The following is a 15,110-nucleotide window of genomic DNA, read 5'->3' as shown; positions in this document are numbered from 1 at the left end:
CTTTTTAAAAAGTGGTTAGAAATTGGTTGCTAAAGATCTTTGTGACAGTACTTGGATTAAATCTGATGCTGTACATGGATTCACCCTATGGTCCTGAGGATTCCACAGCTGTCACATGTATTAAGGTTTTGTGGATCAAACAACAGCTACAACACAGATTTCAATCAGGTTCGTGCCATTTTTAAAATGACCCAAAGTCTCCTGATAGAAATTCTCTACACAAGTTCAGCCTGTCATGTCACCGTTTATTAGACCGTGTGCAAGTTTTGCAAAAAGCAGAACTTGGCACAAAGTTTCAGAACAGGACTACAACAGTTACTATTTTAAAGCCTATTCTTATTACTGAAGCATATGTTGGCATGCTGGGAGTCTCATTTTCTGTTTCTAGTTCCTGCATCTATCCCAATGGGGTCTGGGAACATGGGAATAAGGCAGGCTAAACAGAGAATAAAAGAATATGTAAGCTTCCACTTCCAAGGATACATGGTGCCCTGCTCAAAAAGAACATCTGGTCTTCAGACATTTTGGAGAAAAAACATGCAAAGAGACAAATGGCCACAAAATAATTTCCCTGTTGCTTTGCTCAAGAACACTTCACTTAAAAATATCTTTAATAGGCATTCACTAACTCTATTTAAAACTCTGTTTCCTAAGTTCTGTAATACATTAATGACTTCAGGACATTTTCTCGGGAAGAAAAACTGTAAGGGGAAGAATGATTCCTCGGATTCCATCCAGAACATGAATTTATAACAAGGGAGCAAGGATTAACAGCCATTCACAGAGATCCATTTCCTCAAACAGAACACATAACAGGCAGATAATCAGTTCATAAGCTGAGCAACCACTCTGTCACATGGTGCATACTACATTCCCAATTCTTAGTATTCCCAGTATCACTATCTGGTATAAAAAATATGCAGTTACTAGGCTACAATTAAAAGATAAAATAAAAGGGAAGGTGCTTTGTAAAGCAAAGAACGGATGCTGTGAGCCTGGCACTATCAAGGTTTATGATTTCTACCTCTTACCTCATCTAAAGGTACATAGGGCATGTGGAGAAGTTGTTCATTTTATTTGCCTTCTCTTCAGTGTACTACTATAGGCATATTAAATTCCATATTTTGGAAGACGGGTTTAACTTTTAGGGCTCAAAAAATTCTGTGTGGAAATGACTCCAAATTTCCCATTCAAAGTTCAATTTCTGGACTGATTCCACAAAGATAACCCCTGATAAGGAATATACTAATTGCTATGACCTAACTGGGGCCTGCCAGTACCTGATGGGAACCTATAAGAAAGGTGGAGAGGGATTTTTAACAAGAGCATGTAGTGACAGGACAAGTAGAGATGGATTCAAACTGAAAGACAGTAGGTTTAGATTAGATATTAGAAAGAAATTCTTTACTGTGAGGGTGGTGAGGCACCAGAACAGGTTGCCCAGAGAAGCTGTGGCTGCTCCATCTCTGGAGGTGTTCAAGAGCAGGCTAGATGGGGCTCTGAGCAACCTGGTCTAGTAGAAAGTGTCCCTGCCCATGGCATGGGGGCTGGATCTTTAAGGTCCCTTCCAGCCCAAACCATACCATGATGTGACATGTGTATCAGAAAAAAGGTAGTTCAAGATGGAAAAAATGTAAACCTAGAAATGAATGAACTGTTAGGATATAGTTCTCATTAAACTTAACATATAACATCAAAAATTAAGCACTTGGGTGAACTAGAGAAGGCACATAAAAGCACAGATAATCAAATGTACAGAACAATTCTGCACAAGAAAATACTAAATAGAGAGAGAACTCTCAGGCTGGCCTTTCTACTATAAAAGTCATTTAGGATTACTTATGAACTTATGAAATGCTATGTTATGCAGAAAAACTTAAGTTCATTTAGCAATAGCATTTACACTACAAATCTTAAACCAACCAGTATAGTATATTCAATACTTTTTGGGAGCCCACAGTTCCCACACCCTCCATCAACATTAATTTTAAAAGTTGCTCTCCTCCTGCAGAAAGGAGCTCTTAAATTAACAATAGGAATATTTGAAGAGTCAATGCTGATTTAGTCAGGTGAGGACTATTGTCAAAAACAGAACAGCATTTGCCTCCCTGGTCTGAAACAGCACACAGAAAATGGGAACCCTACTGTAGTCTAGAAATGATTTCTGCTGTCTCACACATCTATATCTTTTCCATTTAGATGTCCAGACTGTTCCAACAGAATCAATTCCTCTCACACTTAAAACTACAGAAAACTCTATGGCCATGTGCTCTGTAACCATTTTCTGAAGTGGAATCTTCAAAATGTGATCTTAATTTCTTCTTTGATGAAAACATATTTTTCAAAATTTGGTTACCTGCTGGACATGGAAGTGAAAAACAAAAGGAAGTGCAAAGACATTTTTCACTCCCTTCCCTAAGTAGAAAAGTTCTTAAATTAAAGGATACACATAGGTTATTTTTGTAGAAACTAGAACTATTAACACATAGTTATAATGACTGACTTTTTACACATGCATTTTGTTTCCTTTCACAGCAATGACAATCTCTGTTGGTGTTTTGAGCTTAATGCTGCACCAACTCACACTCCCCTCAGCCCTGCTCTGGTAAACACCACTGCCCCACATTTAGCTCTCCTATAGCAGGGGCAGTGTTTGCTGAGGTGCCCTTCAGCTGAACTCTGATGAAAGAGATTGTTTAGGAAGAGAAGTCAATGTTCTTTCTTCTGAGAGACAATGCTATCAAGGATGCAGAAGAAAGGCCCTGAGAATGTGTAGAACAGGTAACAGTGATCAAAGTCAGGGAAATAAAAAAATGTAATCCAAAACCAATGTGGTTCCATGAGTCCAGGACAGGACATTTTCCTTCAAAAGCAGTAATTTGTAACTTATTCAGATTTCTTAAACAGGCGTTTTCTCTGCTTATCTGACTCTTCAAGTCTAGAAATGCCACACTGCTGTAACTGAAAATAGATAGCCAATTCTGTGATGGCCTCTGTGCTCAAAGACATAGAAACAAAAGAAATTTCTTAAAGCCCTACACAGCTGAAGTGTCCCCACAGTTTCAATCACCTGAAGTCAGCAGACATACATTTATTCCATGCTGTCTTTCACTTTCAATGAGTCTGAATTCAAACTTCAGCACAATGTGGATCTGCATGTCACAACACAATTTAGAAAGCACCTATTAACCTCCTGCTGTTCTTCCTACTGTTTGCACTGGAACATTTTCTTGTTATATTTTGCATAACCTTTCAAGTTGTTGGTACTCTTTTATACAGTGTCTGACCACATTTTGGCATTCCTAGAAGTTCTGAGTTGTCTCAGCCTGTCAAAACTTCCTATAAGTATCATAAAAATAATTTAAAAATGCCTGTACAGCATTTCATCCAGAACATCACAACCTCATTTAGAGCTGCCCCACTTCCTACTCTCTCTTATCCCTACAATGAAAGAGAAAAAACAACACAAAAAGACTGTAGTAATAAAGCAGATTTTTAGGGAACATTTGCAATATCACATATTTGCCTTCACACTGTCTGACAGAGCATGCAGGGAAGTTCATTGTATCAGATGAAATATCCCTTGTTTGCTTTTGTTGGACTGAAGCCATTTGAAAGTTTTTCTATTTACTGAAAGGAAGAGTGGGCAGAGAGAGGCAGAAATGATGGCTGCTTGGATTTAGTAGCCTATAGATAATCTACCTTGCTGCAAATGCACAGCCCATGACCACTAGGAGTAATAGCCAAAGTTATTTTTTCAGAAAACATTAAATCTGGACTGTTGAGCATTAAGCAGCTTTCTGACTTTATCACACAACAGTTGTGAAGAAAAATAATATGATGGTACTACTTATGGCTTTTGCTAGGGAACCCCCTGCAATGATTCACAAAGTTTTTCCAGCTCTATTATGATACACACAACTATCAGAGTTTTGAAGAACTATTTAGATAATATAGATGTTTGCATGTGCTTCCTGACTTCAACATTTACCCATCTGCAGAATAAGCTGTAGTATTTTTCAAGACAGTCTACCCTAGAAATAAAGATGTGAGGTGCCATTTCACATATTTCCAGACTCTGTTTTCTTTCCAAAAGATCTAAGTACAAATAATTATTTGGCCAGTGACAGGCTGGTTATGTCCCAGACAACAAAACTACTGATACTGTCTTTAATAAAATGTGCTTCAATCAAAACAATAAAGAAATTATTTGTTATTTCTCTCTATCTCCAAATCTCTGTACTAAAACAAGGATAGTAACTCACTGAGTACATACAGAAATGGTATGACAGTCAAGATGCGGAGATGAAGACCATGCAGGTAGAAGAAAACTTACTCTTCTAGTAACAGGACAAACTGCTGACCCATTGTAGACTTGTCTTAAAACTAGGAATTGACTCAACTGTCTCTGTTTATAGCTATTTCATGCAGCAGCAGTTACAAGAGAGCTCAAGCCAAACTACATACTTTGGTAAATTAATTTTCACTTTAAGCTATAAATGTGACCTTCAGCCAAAGATAATGTGCTGCATTTTGCACATTAAAATACATTGAAAATATAGAGAGTTTTAGAATGGCAGCAATGAACAAAATAATTTATTTTACAAAATAAAACATTTCTACAGTCAGAGCTAAAAGAATGGTCCACATTTATAGTAGTGCAAATGTATTCTGGCAGACAACAATAGAAGTCTACAAAATTTAAATCAAAATGTTCTGAGATAGAAGAGTGTGGTGGTTTATTGTTCATTCCACTGATAGAAGAAAAATGCTTATCACTCATCTAGCATAAAAATCTGAATCCAACATCTAAATACTAAAGAACAGCAGCCAGCTTTCTTTCTTTAAGTAGAGCAGTATGCAGAATTTGAGTAAAACCTTTTGCTTGTTAAACCTCCAAGCTGAAGGAAATGAAGATTCTATTCTGCTCCCTAATTTTCCCATGCTAGTTGTCTATAGGAAGATTGCTGTTTCTAGATTTCTAGACCAAATTACTCAGCTAATGACAAAACTGACTACAGTTCTGCTTTAAAGAATAATTACTAATTGCCTAACATTATTCTATTCAAAAATAAGGCCTTATGCTCCTGTAAAATATATGCAGCTTGAAAGAATGAAAACTCAATTGTTTTTTTTTAAATTTAATCAGCACTGGTTTTGCCTCCACAGTTCATTTTTCTCTTTCCATTCTGAACATTTCTTTCTCATGTAATCAAACTCACCACCAAACTAGAAGCTACATCCTCGGTATCAAACACATTTACACAACTACACATGCTACTTTAACAACGTGCTGATTAACCCTCGGCAACAAATTCAAGTTTCTTCCTGCAGTTTTTGACATGTAGCTTCAAATGACTGTCAACACAATTTGTATTTCCATTGTAGCTGACATCTCTGCTCCACCTGAAAAGCTCAACAACTGCTACTTTAGAAAGGGTGAGGTTAGACACTTAAATTCAAAAACGAAGAGCTTTTATACACCTTCAGTTCCTGCTTTGCCTAATAATAATAACAAAAAAAAAAAATCTAAGAAATTCTTTGCCAAGACCATGTCAATTCTTTGTTCTGTTTTTTAATAATCACAAGCTGAAGTTCTACACAGCCTAAGTGGAGTTCAGTGAAGAAAGGAGAACCAATTGGAGACCAATTGACACCCAGTTAGTCTAAACCCAGGAAACCCTTCAGCATCCTAAAAGAAAGAGCATTAGAAGTGGATTTTTGTCAGGAAATGGCCTCTGCAGACACTGAGCATTAGCTCTGATAACTGTGACAGGAACACTGGACTGGCATTAACAGAGCAATTATACCTATTTGCATCACACTGCTGTCTACATGGTACTGACTTTGATGATATCATTCAGAAAAACTGGGAATAAAATTTCAAAATTGAAATAAAAAAGCTTTACTAGGAAAAACTGGGGAGAGAGTAAAGCAGAAAACAAATATCCAAAGGTGAAGAAGGACTTTTCCATGGAGTAAGGAAGAAAGAATATTTATCTGACATCAGGGATTAAAAGTTTGCAAATAAAATATTTCAATGTGTAAAACTGGCTAATTAATTTCAAGGATTTTTTAAATTTTAACTTTGAAGATTAAAAACTACTACTTCACAAACTTTCAATATATTGTGGAGGTTTGTTTCTTAGTAAGAAAAATCTAGGCATTTGTGTTGTCTTCCTAAAGATTAGGCAAAAGTTTTACTTACGGAAATTCAACTGTTTCAGAATTTACAGTTTTATCTTTGTTGTATGTTCCAGTAATTATTTTCAAGATTTATAGTTAAAGTTTTAATTAACTTTTTAAGATATAAGGTATAGGGAAGTTAACTTCTAATAAGTACCAATAATACTAGTAGGTACCATTCAAAATTTCAATAAAATTTTTAATCAGAAACAGGTGTTCTATAAAAATAAAATTTAAGGTAAGCAACTTACAGTCTTCAACTAAAGAAACAGAAACTGTCTCCTTGGAAAATCTGGTCTAAGATTCTAAACTGAGAGTCCTCCTGAAAGCATTTTATGTTTTACAGCCTACAGTAGATATCTAACAGAATATATATAAAGAATTATTGTAACAGTCCCGATATCTATTTTAAATCTAGAACAACCAACTACAGATTAAAAGTTGTGAAATACTGTCAGGGAAATGAAACTGCTACATAAATCTCTCTTACACTATAGAAATTTAAGACAGTACTTACCCCAAGCATGGTGTTCCAAAGCATAAACTACCCCCAGCCCAATAAATTAAACTAAAACCGGAAGACTTCACACTGCAAGTTATGAAATATTGCTTAAGTATGGGAACAACTCTGCCTCCAAGGAAAGGCTTAATTAACAGTTTTAGTCACTATGTTTTTACATCAAAGCCACATAAAAGTCACCTTGTAGCAAGATCTGTACTTTGAATTTAAATGATGTTTATCTGCCTGAGGTTACCAAAACCACATCTAACATACCTTGGCAAAGAAGACTGTGAGGTGTGTTTCACTGCCAAGTATCCAAATGGGAAATTTTGGAGATTTCAAATAGGAGCCAACCTAAAAAGGTACAGCAAAATCAGAAATACAAAGCAAACCCAGAAATGTCATGTAGTTAGTGACTAAATTAATGAAAATTTAGTTAGTTTTCAGAACCATTAGTACTCCACTGATACAAAATGTTTAATAAAATGATGTGTTTAGCTTGCAGACAAGTACTATACTTAACAATACTATAATCGGATACTAATGAAAGGTAGAAGTCCACTTGATTTATTAACTGGCTTTGGATTAATTAATTTAGAATCTACATTTATTTAATAAATTAAAGGACAGCCAGTTGCAGTCAATACACCAATATTCTGCCAACTACATTATTTTCTTTAACTCTGCGTAAAGCTAAAGGAATTTAATATAGACTATGAAGAAAGCATTTTATCATATATTTGTCTTAATATATGTCTCAATATATGAATTTCAACATTATTTGGAAGTTCTTTAAGATTTCTAATAGTACACAGTAAAGCTTTCAGTAATACTGTTAAAAAAGCCCACAACACCTTAATGAAAGAAAAATTAAGTTATGTAGAAAACAGCTTACCTTACAATATCTCAGTGATTCCATCAATGTCAAAAAGCCTACTGTTGCCTGTTTGTGTATGCCAAGAAGTTCTGTTCAAAAGAAAACACAAAATCTATTCAAGAAAAATCTGCAAATTCTGTTTTAAGCCATTTTTTCCTCACTTTCAAAATTGGTCAAATAATAACAATTTAGAAACAACAGCAAATCATCAAAATATAGTCAAAAATGGTAATTTGTCTCTCTACAAAACAAGATCTCTATAAATAAGATCTCTCTATAAAATAAGATCCAGACTCAAGGTTTTAAGAGGTTCCTGTTGATAGTCTCTTTTAAAAACTTGTTGGACTTTGTAGGAGGGGAATATTTACAATTTACATCACAATTATTCTTAGAAAAATCTAAGAAGAATAGCTATTTTCAAGAAAAGAAAATCCCATATACATGCATAAATGAATGCCTTTTCCTCTCTCCCTCTTTTTTCTTAAAGTTCCTTGGTCATATTTATCTTAAGCATTTCACATTCTGAATAATAAAACACAATTTTTGAAATAACAATTTTTTAAGTAGAAAAACTAATTTAATTTTCAATACTGACTTCCATTTAAAGCTCTCAAACACAAACAGCTGCCAGAAATAGCTGAAATATTTATGTACTACTGACTGGAAGAGCACTTACAGAGCCTTACTTGAGGTCCTCTAATATAAATAAAGAGAAAGTACTTCAAAATTCAAGCTTCAAACCTAATTATACAGATTTGGAAGAAGCTCTGGGCTTTCATATACATCTTCTAAGGAGCTCCAAGTACTGTCTGCTTAGAGCAGCTCTGCTGGATGCCCAAACACTGTCTAACTAGAGCAGCACATACTGGAAGCATACACTATGATCAATTTAAGAATATCTGGATTTCCTTTATTTTGTTGAACATTGATTTCCATATTTGAAAGTTCCCTCTAAAACACTAAGCCTCAACCAAATACAGATACAGAAGGTGGTATAGAATGTAATCTTATCCCCGAAAGAGTTGCAGCTGAACCAATAACTAAAGATTAGGAACAGGTCTAATGTTAACAGGCCACACCTGTAGCAAATAAGAACAAGTGGTATGAAAGAGTGGATTGGTGGCATCAGGACTCAGATGGTTACTGCAAGGACCAGGAAGAGTCAATGCTTAGAGGAACTGCCTACAAGAAACATCGAGGCGGTATGAAACTCTGCAATATGGAATCCTTGCAGTATAATGATAACAGGACTCTTGTTGTATAAAACAAGTCATCTGTGTACAACAGCACAAAACTGACATCTTTACCAATGGGCCAAAGCCTCAGGACCATAGCAAGTGAAAGAAGCCATTCTGAATTTAAAAGATTCCTGGATTTGCAGAAGTGAACTCTGCAGCAGCACCAGGCTTGTTATATTCCCTTCACCATCTTCAAGTTTACCTCACTGTATTTTGCAACAGTGCAGAACAGTTGTTATAGTAATGGTTTCATTTTTCCCTCTACTATTAAGCAAAACTCTCCATATATACAACTCTGAAAATCAAAACCCAAAAAACTTACAAACATAAGCTGATTCACTACCTTTGTGTCTGGAAGTACAACTCCTTCCTTACAGTGTGAGCTATACATATTAAAATGATCTTTGCAGTGTAGAATTCTTTGATCTGAAAGCTGCGCTTTTACAGATTACCTTCAAACTTGCTTGGAATTAAAATATTCAGAGTGCATAGATTATCCTTTGCAAAACCTCATTATCTCCTGGCAAATAGCTGAGTGGCTATAAATTGCCATATGCTGAGACAATTCATCCTTTCTTTGAGCTGGGGGAAAGAGAGCTATAGCCCAATTAAAAAAACTAGTGAAGAATCCTGCAAACCAGGGAACAGCTAAAATACAGAAATAGCACATTTATACATGCAATGAAGGAAATGAGTGGCAGAAGTAAGCAACAGTACATTAGAGAAGTAATTTTATGCATCACATATATTTCTTAAAAACCAGTAACAAAAATCAATGAGAAGTCCAGTCTGCTAAACAGGGGCTTCAGATGTACGTGCCAATACCTGGGCACAGAACAACTAAGTCACATGTAAATAATACTTACTATTTGGAAATTTATTTATTCAAAATAATTTATTATTTTGAATAAATAAATGTATTAAAAAAATAAATTTATTAAATAAATAATTATTTATTTATTAAAAAGAATTCAATGCTTAAGTAGTTTGTTCCCCTGAAAGATAACTATATGAGAACTCTCACTGATAACTAGAGAGTGCTGTGATTCTGGATAGAACAATAGCCACACTGTGAATATTCTGAGTTTTTAGTAGTCAAGCTCCAAAGACTGTGTATCTGTGCAGGAAGCTCCTAGGTTAACTTCAGCTTGTAGTCACTGACCTACCTATGCCTCCTTCAGAATGAGCCAACAGAGAGGAGAGACACAAAAGCAAAAACTACTCTCAGTTGATTTACAAAGAAACAAAAGGAGATTAGCTGAACTAAATCAAAGTTTATTCTGTGAATATCCTCACCCCACAAAGAGAGAAGATGACTGGAAGACATCTGATAACACCAAAGATCAACTAAGAAAATGAATATTTATGCCTCTTGTCACAAAGTTAGTTTCTCTCGCTTGGAAAAGCACTTTTGAAAAGGACTAAATTTCTGAACCCATTTGTTTCCATCCGCATCAGCACAGCGCCACCCAGCGGCCACACCAACCCCACAAATCCCTGGCACCTCCCGGGAAAAGCAGTTCCAGCCCCGGCTGCATTCATAGGGAACTGCTACAGTGCATGGAGGAACAACGGCCCTAAAAAAGCAATAAAAAATACCAACTACCTCCCCGTATCTTCCCACCGTGGACAGCTGTGGCAACAGAAGAGATCAGGATAAGAAGAAAGGTTTAAAGGAGAACATGTAGATAGTCAAAGAAGAGATATCACTGGCATTTTTACCACCACTGGCCAAGAACAATTCCAGTTCATAACTCCTACCCTGTTTGGAAAATATGCAAGTGCTCTGAGAATAATCTGCAAAGAGATGGTGATTCCTCAAGTTTGCAACCCAGTCTGTTCTTTTGTCACTGCTAAAATTACTGGCAGTACCTTTACAATGGCTTATAAATAATTTTAATTATTTATTAATTAAAAACTGCTTATCTAAATAGTTGAAAAAGAGGTAAAGTGACTTCAGATAACTTCTGATTAAAACAGTATTCAGTCATTGTTATTTTGATACCTTCAGCCCTTCTACGTGAAAAGCTCATAAGCGTCGACGTGAAAGAAGCTGAAGGTTTTACACACAAAGAGAAACAAAATCCAAGAGAAATGCTCAAAGAAGAAAAGATGACAAAAAGGATTTCTAAATAAAGGAAATGTGACAATGTATCCAAAATTCAGCCTAGCCTAAGAAGCTGTGAACAGTACCAGCTGCTCTTTATCTTTCTTTTTGATAGACTATAACAAATCACTTGGTAACAAATATGTTTATAGACTTAGGACTGTGCATAAGCAGGTTCTGGCTGTAATTATCCAATAGCTTCAAGAAAATGGAGGGCTCCCAACAAAAAGTCCAATTACTGGACTGCTCAGAAAAACTAACAGGACACATAACACCAGAATCTTCAGAAGTACTAAAGATCATTTTCTATTCCTCCGCTCTCCACAAAAAGACAGATCTATGGGAGCTCTCACTCTAGGTTTTTGGGGCAGAACTGACTGAGAACCTAAATGCTGACTTATACTGTGTCCAAAGCAAGTTCAGCATTTTCAGAAAAGAAAAAAATTCCAATCTGGATAACTAAGAAAAAGCATACCAGAAAGATAATCTGAAAGGCAAATGAGGGAATGAACTCACAATTTTCAAAACTAATATATTAAATTGCAGAACAGCAACTTAGCCTAATGTAAAGGAAAGCTCCTAGAAAATTCAGATTGATCGATCATAATCTAAAAATCCAGAAAGATCTATCATAATCAAAAAGGGAAAATTAAAAATACTGAAGAAAACATACAGATAAAAGCCAGAAGGCTAATTGAAACAAATTTCTATTAGAAATAGGGAGGATAAATAATAACAATGTCAAATAGAGAAACGTTAGAATATCCAAATGACCTTCTGTAAGTCTGAAAGCACAGGCTGCATGAAATCATAACCAAGAGCAAGTCTAAGATGTCTCAAGGGAGATTATATTACTTGTTCATCATCAAACCAGAACATTTTGATTCAGGTCTTGCATGGATCTGTCCTGAACCTCATTTCAAGTAAGTATTTTCTGTGCCGACTTAGATGATGGAAAATCATGGTAAGAAACATGCTTATGAACCAGAGACAGACTTTGCAGCAGTTAAAGAGGAGATGTGAACAAGTCAAACTGTTCCTGTTTTCATATAATCTCTATTTGCAAAATGAAACCCAAAAACCACAAAAGCTCTCTAATCATGAGCCTCCACTGAATCACTCCACTATGTCAATGTTTTTCCTGCACTGGGGAGACCAAAACTGGACACCCCACCCCAGAGTTGGTCCCACAAGTGCCAGAGAGAGGGAAAGAACCACCATTTCTCTTCAGCTGCTGGCCACCCTCCTGCACAGCCCTGCTTGGCCAGGAGGACACACCAGGGAGTGAGTGCAGCTCACTGCCCACAAGGGACTCAGGTCCTTTCCTGCCAGGCTGCTTCTCTGCCAGCCAGTGCTGCCCTGTGCTCTTCCACAGGTTTATTCCATCCTGGAAGGAGGACTTGGCTGCACCTCAGGACATTACTGTCAGTCCATTTCTCCAGTTTGGTGTGGCTGTTTTGAACAGTGGCCTTGTCTTCAAACTTCCCAAACTGCAGAGACTGCACTCCCTTCCATCATCCATGTAACATCTACATTCAACTTGTAGCTGACAATCCTGTATTCACTGATATTCACATCAGCAATTTTGTGCAAGTATGTTTTACTTCCATCTGAAGTCTACTTAATTCAAAGGGCAGTAAACAAGGAGACTATCAAAACAGAAATGGAATGTATTCCCAATCTATAGGTCAGCATCTCAGATTATGTAAAAAATAACAAGCATAAACTAGAACCAACTTACTCATTCCTGAACATTCTCTGTCTCCATCCCACACGTTAGAAACAGCATGTCCAGTCAACAGCAGATTAATCAAACTTTGGCTACACAACAGAAAGAAATTATGTAAGATGTAAGATATTAAAAGGGACATGAAATTTATTTCAAAAAATGTGGTTATCTGTAACAAATTGAAAAATTATTGAATTACCCAAGCAGACATTTTGCAACTCTTTTCCACTAACAAGTATGTATTTTAATTCAGGAACCCTAGTTATCATTTACACTCTTTCAAACATGAACTTGAAATGCAGTCCTGAATTTGAAAATTTTCCATCTGAAAATTCAACGAGAACAGAAGCATTTCCTCAGAACTGATGTACTAAAAGGAGTTAGAAGGGAAATAAACACACTTTTCAGTGTTGCTTTTAGTTATTTTTAAGTTACAATTGAGTCTCTCTTTCAATGTCAGTAACTTCCTAAAAGAATGATCAGTTACATAAGACAAAAAAATTAGCTCAAAAATCTATTTTAAGTGGTAGCAAACTTTTTTTGCAGCTTACCTTCCATGACCATAAACAGGATCTATCAATGGCTCAGTTGCATCTTCAATTTCATTTTTTATGTTTTCTATACCCTGTAGAAAAATTATAAACATTTTTGCCATCTTAAGGAATGAGCTGCAACATTTATACAACAGAATGCAACAGTGAAACACTGGGAGGCTGATGTTTTTACATGAACTGATAAAGGCTGCTTTCTTTTCAAAGGAAGATATTTTCAAACATCTTGCAAGGAAGGATGTTTTCAAAATCTGTAAGTCCAAGTCTCCCAGATCAAAAGAGAAAAAGACAAACCAAAACCCAAAAAACCCAAAGGACTGAGCCTTTCAAATTTTTAGGCTGGACCTGTACTGCAACAATTTATCTGGACTTGACTTAGTTCATCAGTTTACTTGTTCACCTTTTACAGAAAAAGGGTTACATGATCAAACTTTCTCTTAAGAAAGAAATAAAACCCACCCAAAAAATACATCAAGCAACCCACAAACCTTTGTCAGTATTACAGAATACAGAAAGAGCAATACTCCAAATCTGTTTGTCCATGCTGAATATTGATCCCAAACTGCAGCCTTCAGTTCAGGGAAGCTTTTGAATGCTCGTTTGCTAAAGACAAAAAACAATAACAAACAACAGAAAAGAAGCATGTATTGAGATGAAGCATTAGAATAGTGTCACAAAGCACTACCAAGAATTACTAACACCTAACATGAAAATGTCAAAGTAGAGCAGATCTGGTGTTATACACAGAATGACACAGCAGCTCCTCTGGAGTTACAGTAACTGCCATCTGCAGATGAGAAATAATTCTGGAGCAAAACGCAAAAATGAGCCATTTTTATATGCAAACATTAAGCATGAAGTTACAAATATGTGTGAAAAGCCTGAGTGGCTTGCACCACCACTGTAATTCTATAAAGCAATGTTACTGAAATTGAAAATAGACTGTATGTCACCAAAAAACACTGGCACTATGTAGGGTTCTGAACAACATTCAGCCCAGAAACAATGGAGAAAAACCTTCTACTTAACCAGGTGAGACTATCTTCCAGGATTTTGAAGCAATTATTTCATTTCCCATAAGAATTTGACTTTGTTAGATACTAGCTCTGGAAAACGTAAATAGTTCAAAACATTGAACAGTGGTACACTGACATTTGGGATATTATCTTATTGCATAATATGGTGACTGCCTGGATGATAAGGTAACACCATGTGATCATATGTTTAAAAAGGAAAAAAACTGAAATAAAAACTGAGGAAAGGAAAAAATTCACCAATATCCCAGTGAAACAACACACTTGCAATTCCTTGGGTAGTTAGAGCTAAATATTACATTTCAGAACACAAACATTAGTTTGAATAATTCAAACTAGATCATAGTCTTTGCTTAGCTTACACAAACAGTACATTATTTTTTTTCTGATTTCTCGCACACTTTTAGTAAGCTTTGTTTAAAAAAGAAACAAAGATCTACAAAAATACATCCACAGATGGGTTTACTCTGGCTAATACTTGATTTCTAAACATCCTTTCTTCATCAGTAGAGTACACATGGCATACAAGGTATGCAAGGTAAAGCCAGTTCTGAAATCCACCTGATGTCTAAAGGCAAATGCCAGAGCACTGATTCCAAGGAGAATGACAGAAAAAATTTAATTTGGTACCACAAGTCCAAAGACTGAAAGGCTGAGCAGGAGGGGAGGAGGAAGGGCAAGAAATTAGTGTTTTGATCAGCTAAGGTTATACAAATTTTATATTTTCCTTTTTCTTATTTCCTTATATGACAATGGGTTTAAAAAATAAACTATAATTACTACTGGTAAAATGAGCTGTGGTTATTTCAGTTCTAATTAGCCACATTTTCCATCTCAGGTGTTTTTTGGAATTCTGCTGCTCCTTATCTACTCTTTGGGGATTGAT

General features: G+C 35.9%; 1 protein-coding gene across 1 annotated transcript in view; it reads right to left on the bottom strand.

Moving 5' to 3' along the window:
* Window positions 1–15,110, bottom strand: part of MINDY3 (MINDY lysine 48 deubiquitinase 3) — a 46,170-nt gene that overhangs the window by 18,316 nt on the left and 12,744 nt on the right. Inside the window, exons 6-10 of the mRNA XM_058028523.1 lie at window positions 13,679–13,793; window positions 13,191–13,264; window positions 12,652–12,731; window positions 7,584–7,654; window positions 6,962–7,042 (exon numbers count right to left, since the gene is read on the bottom strand). Coding sequence (XP_057884506.1) covers window positions 6,962–7,042; window positions 7,584–7,654; window positions 12,652–12,731; window positions 13,191–13,264; window positions 13,679–13,793 — 421 coding nt within the window. The remainder of the gene's footprint in view (window positions 1–6,961; window positions 7,043–7,583; window positions 7,655–12,651; window positions 12,732–13,190; window positions 13,265–13,678; window positions 13,794–15,110) is intronic.

Source organism: Melospiza georgiana, chromosome 1 (genome assembly GCF_028018845.1).
Source record: "Melospiza georgiana isolate bMelGeo1 chromosome 1, bMelGeo1.pri, whole genome shotgun sequence".
Taxonomy (NCBI): domain Eukaryota; kingdom Metazoa; phylum Chordata; class Aves; order Passeriformes; family Passerellidae; genus Melospiza; species Melospiza georgiana.
The sequence above is the reverse complement of the archived record's forward strand: the minus strand, read 5'-3'. Positions and strand labels throughout refer to the sequence as shown.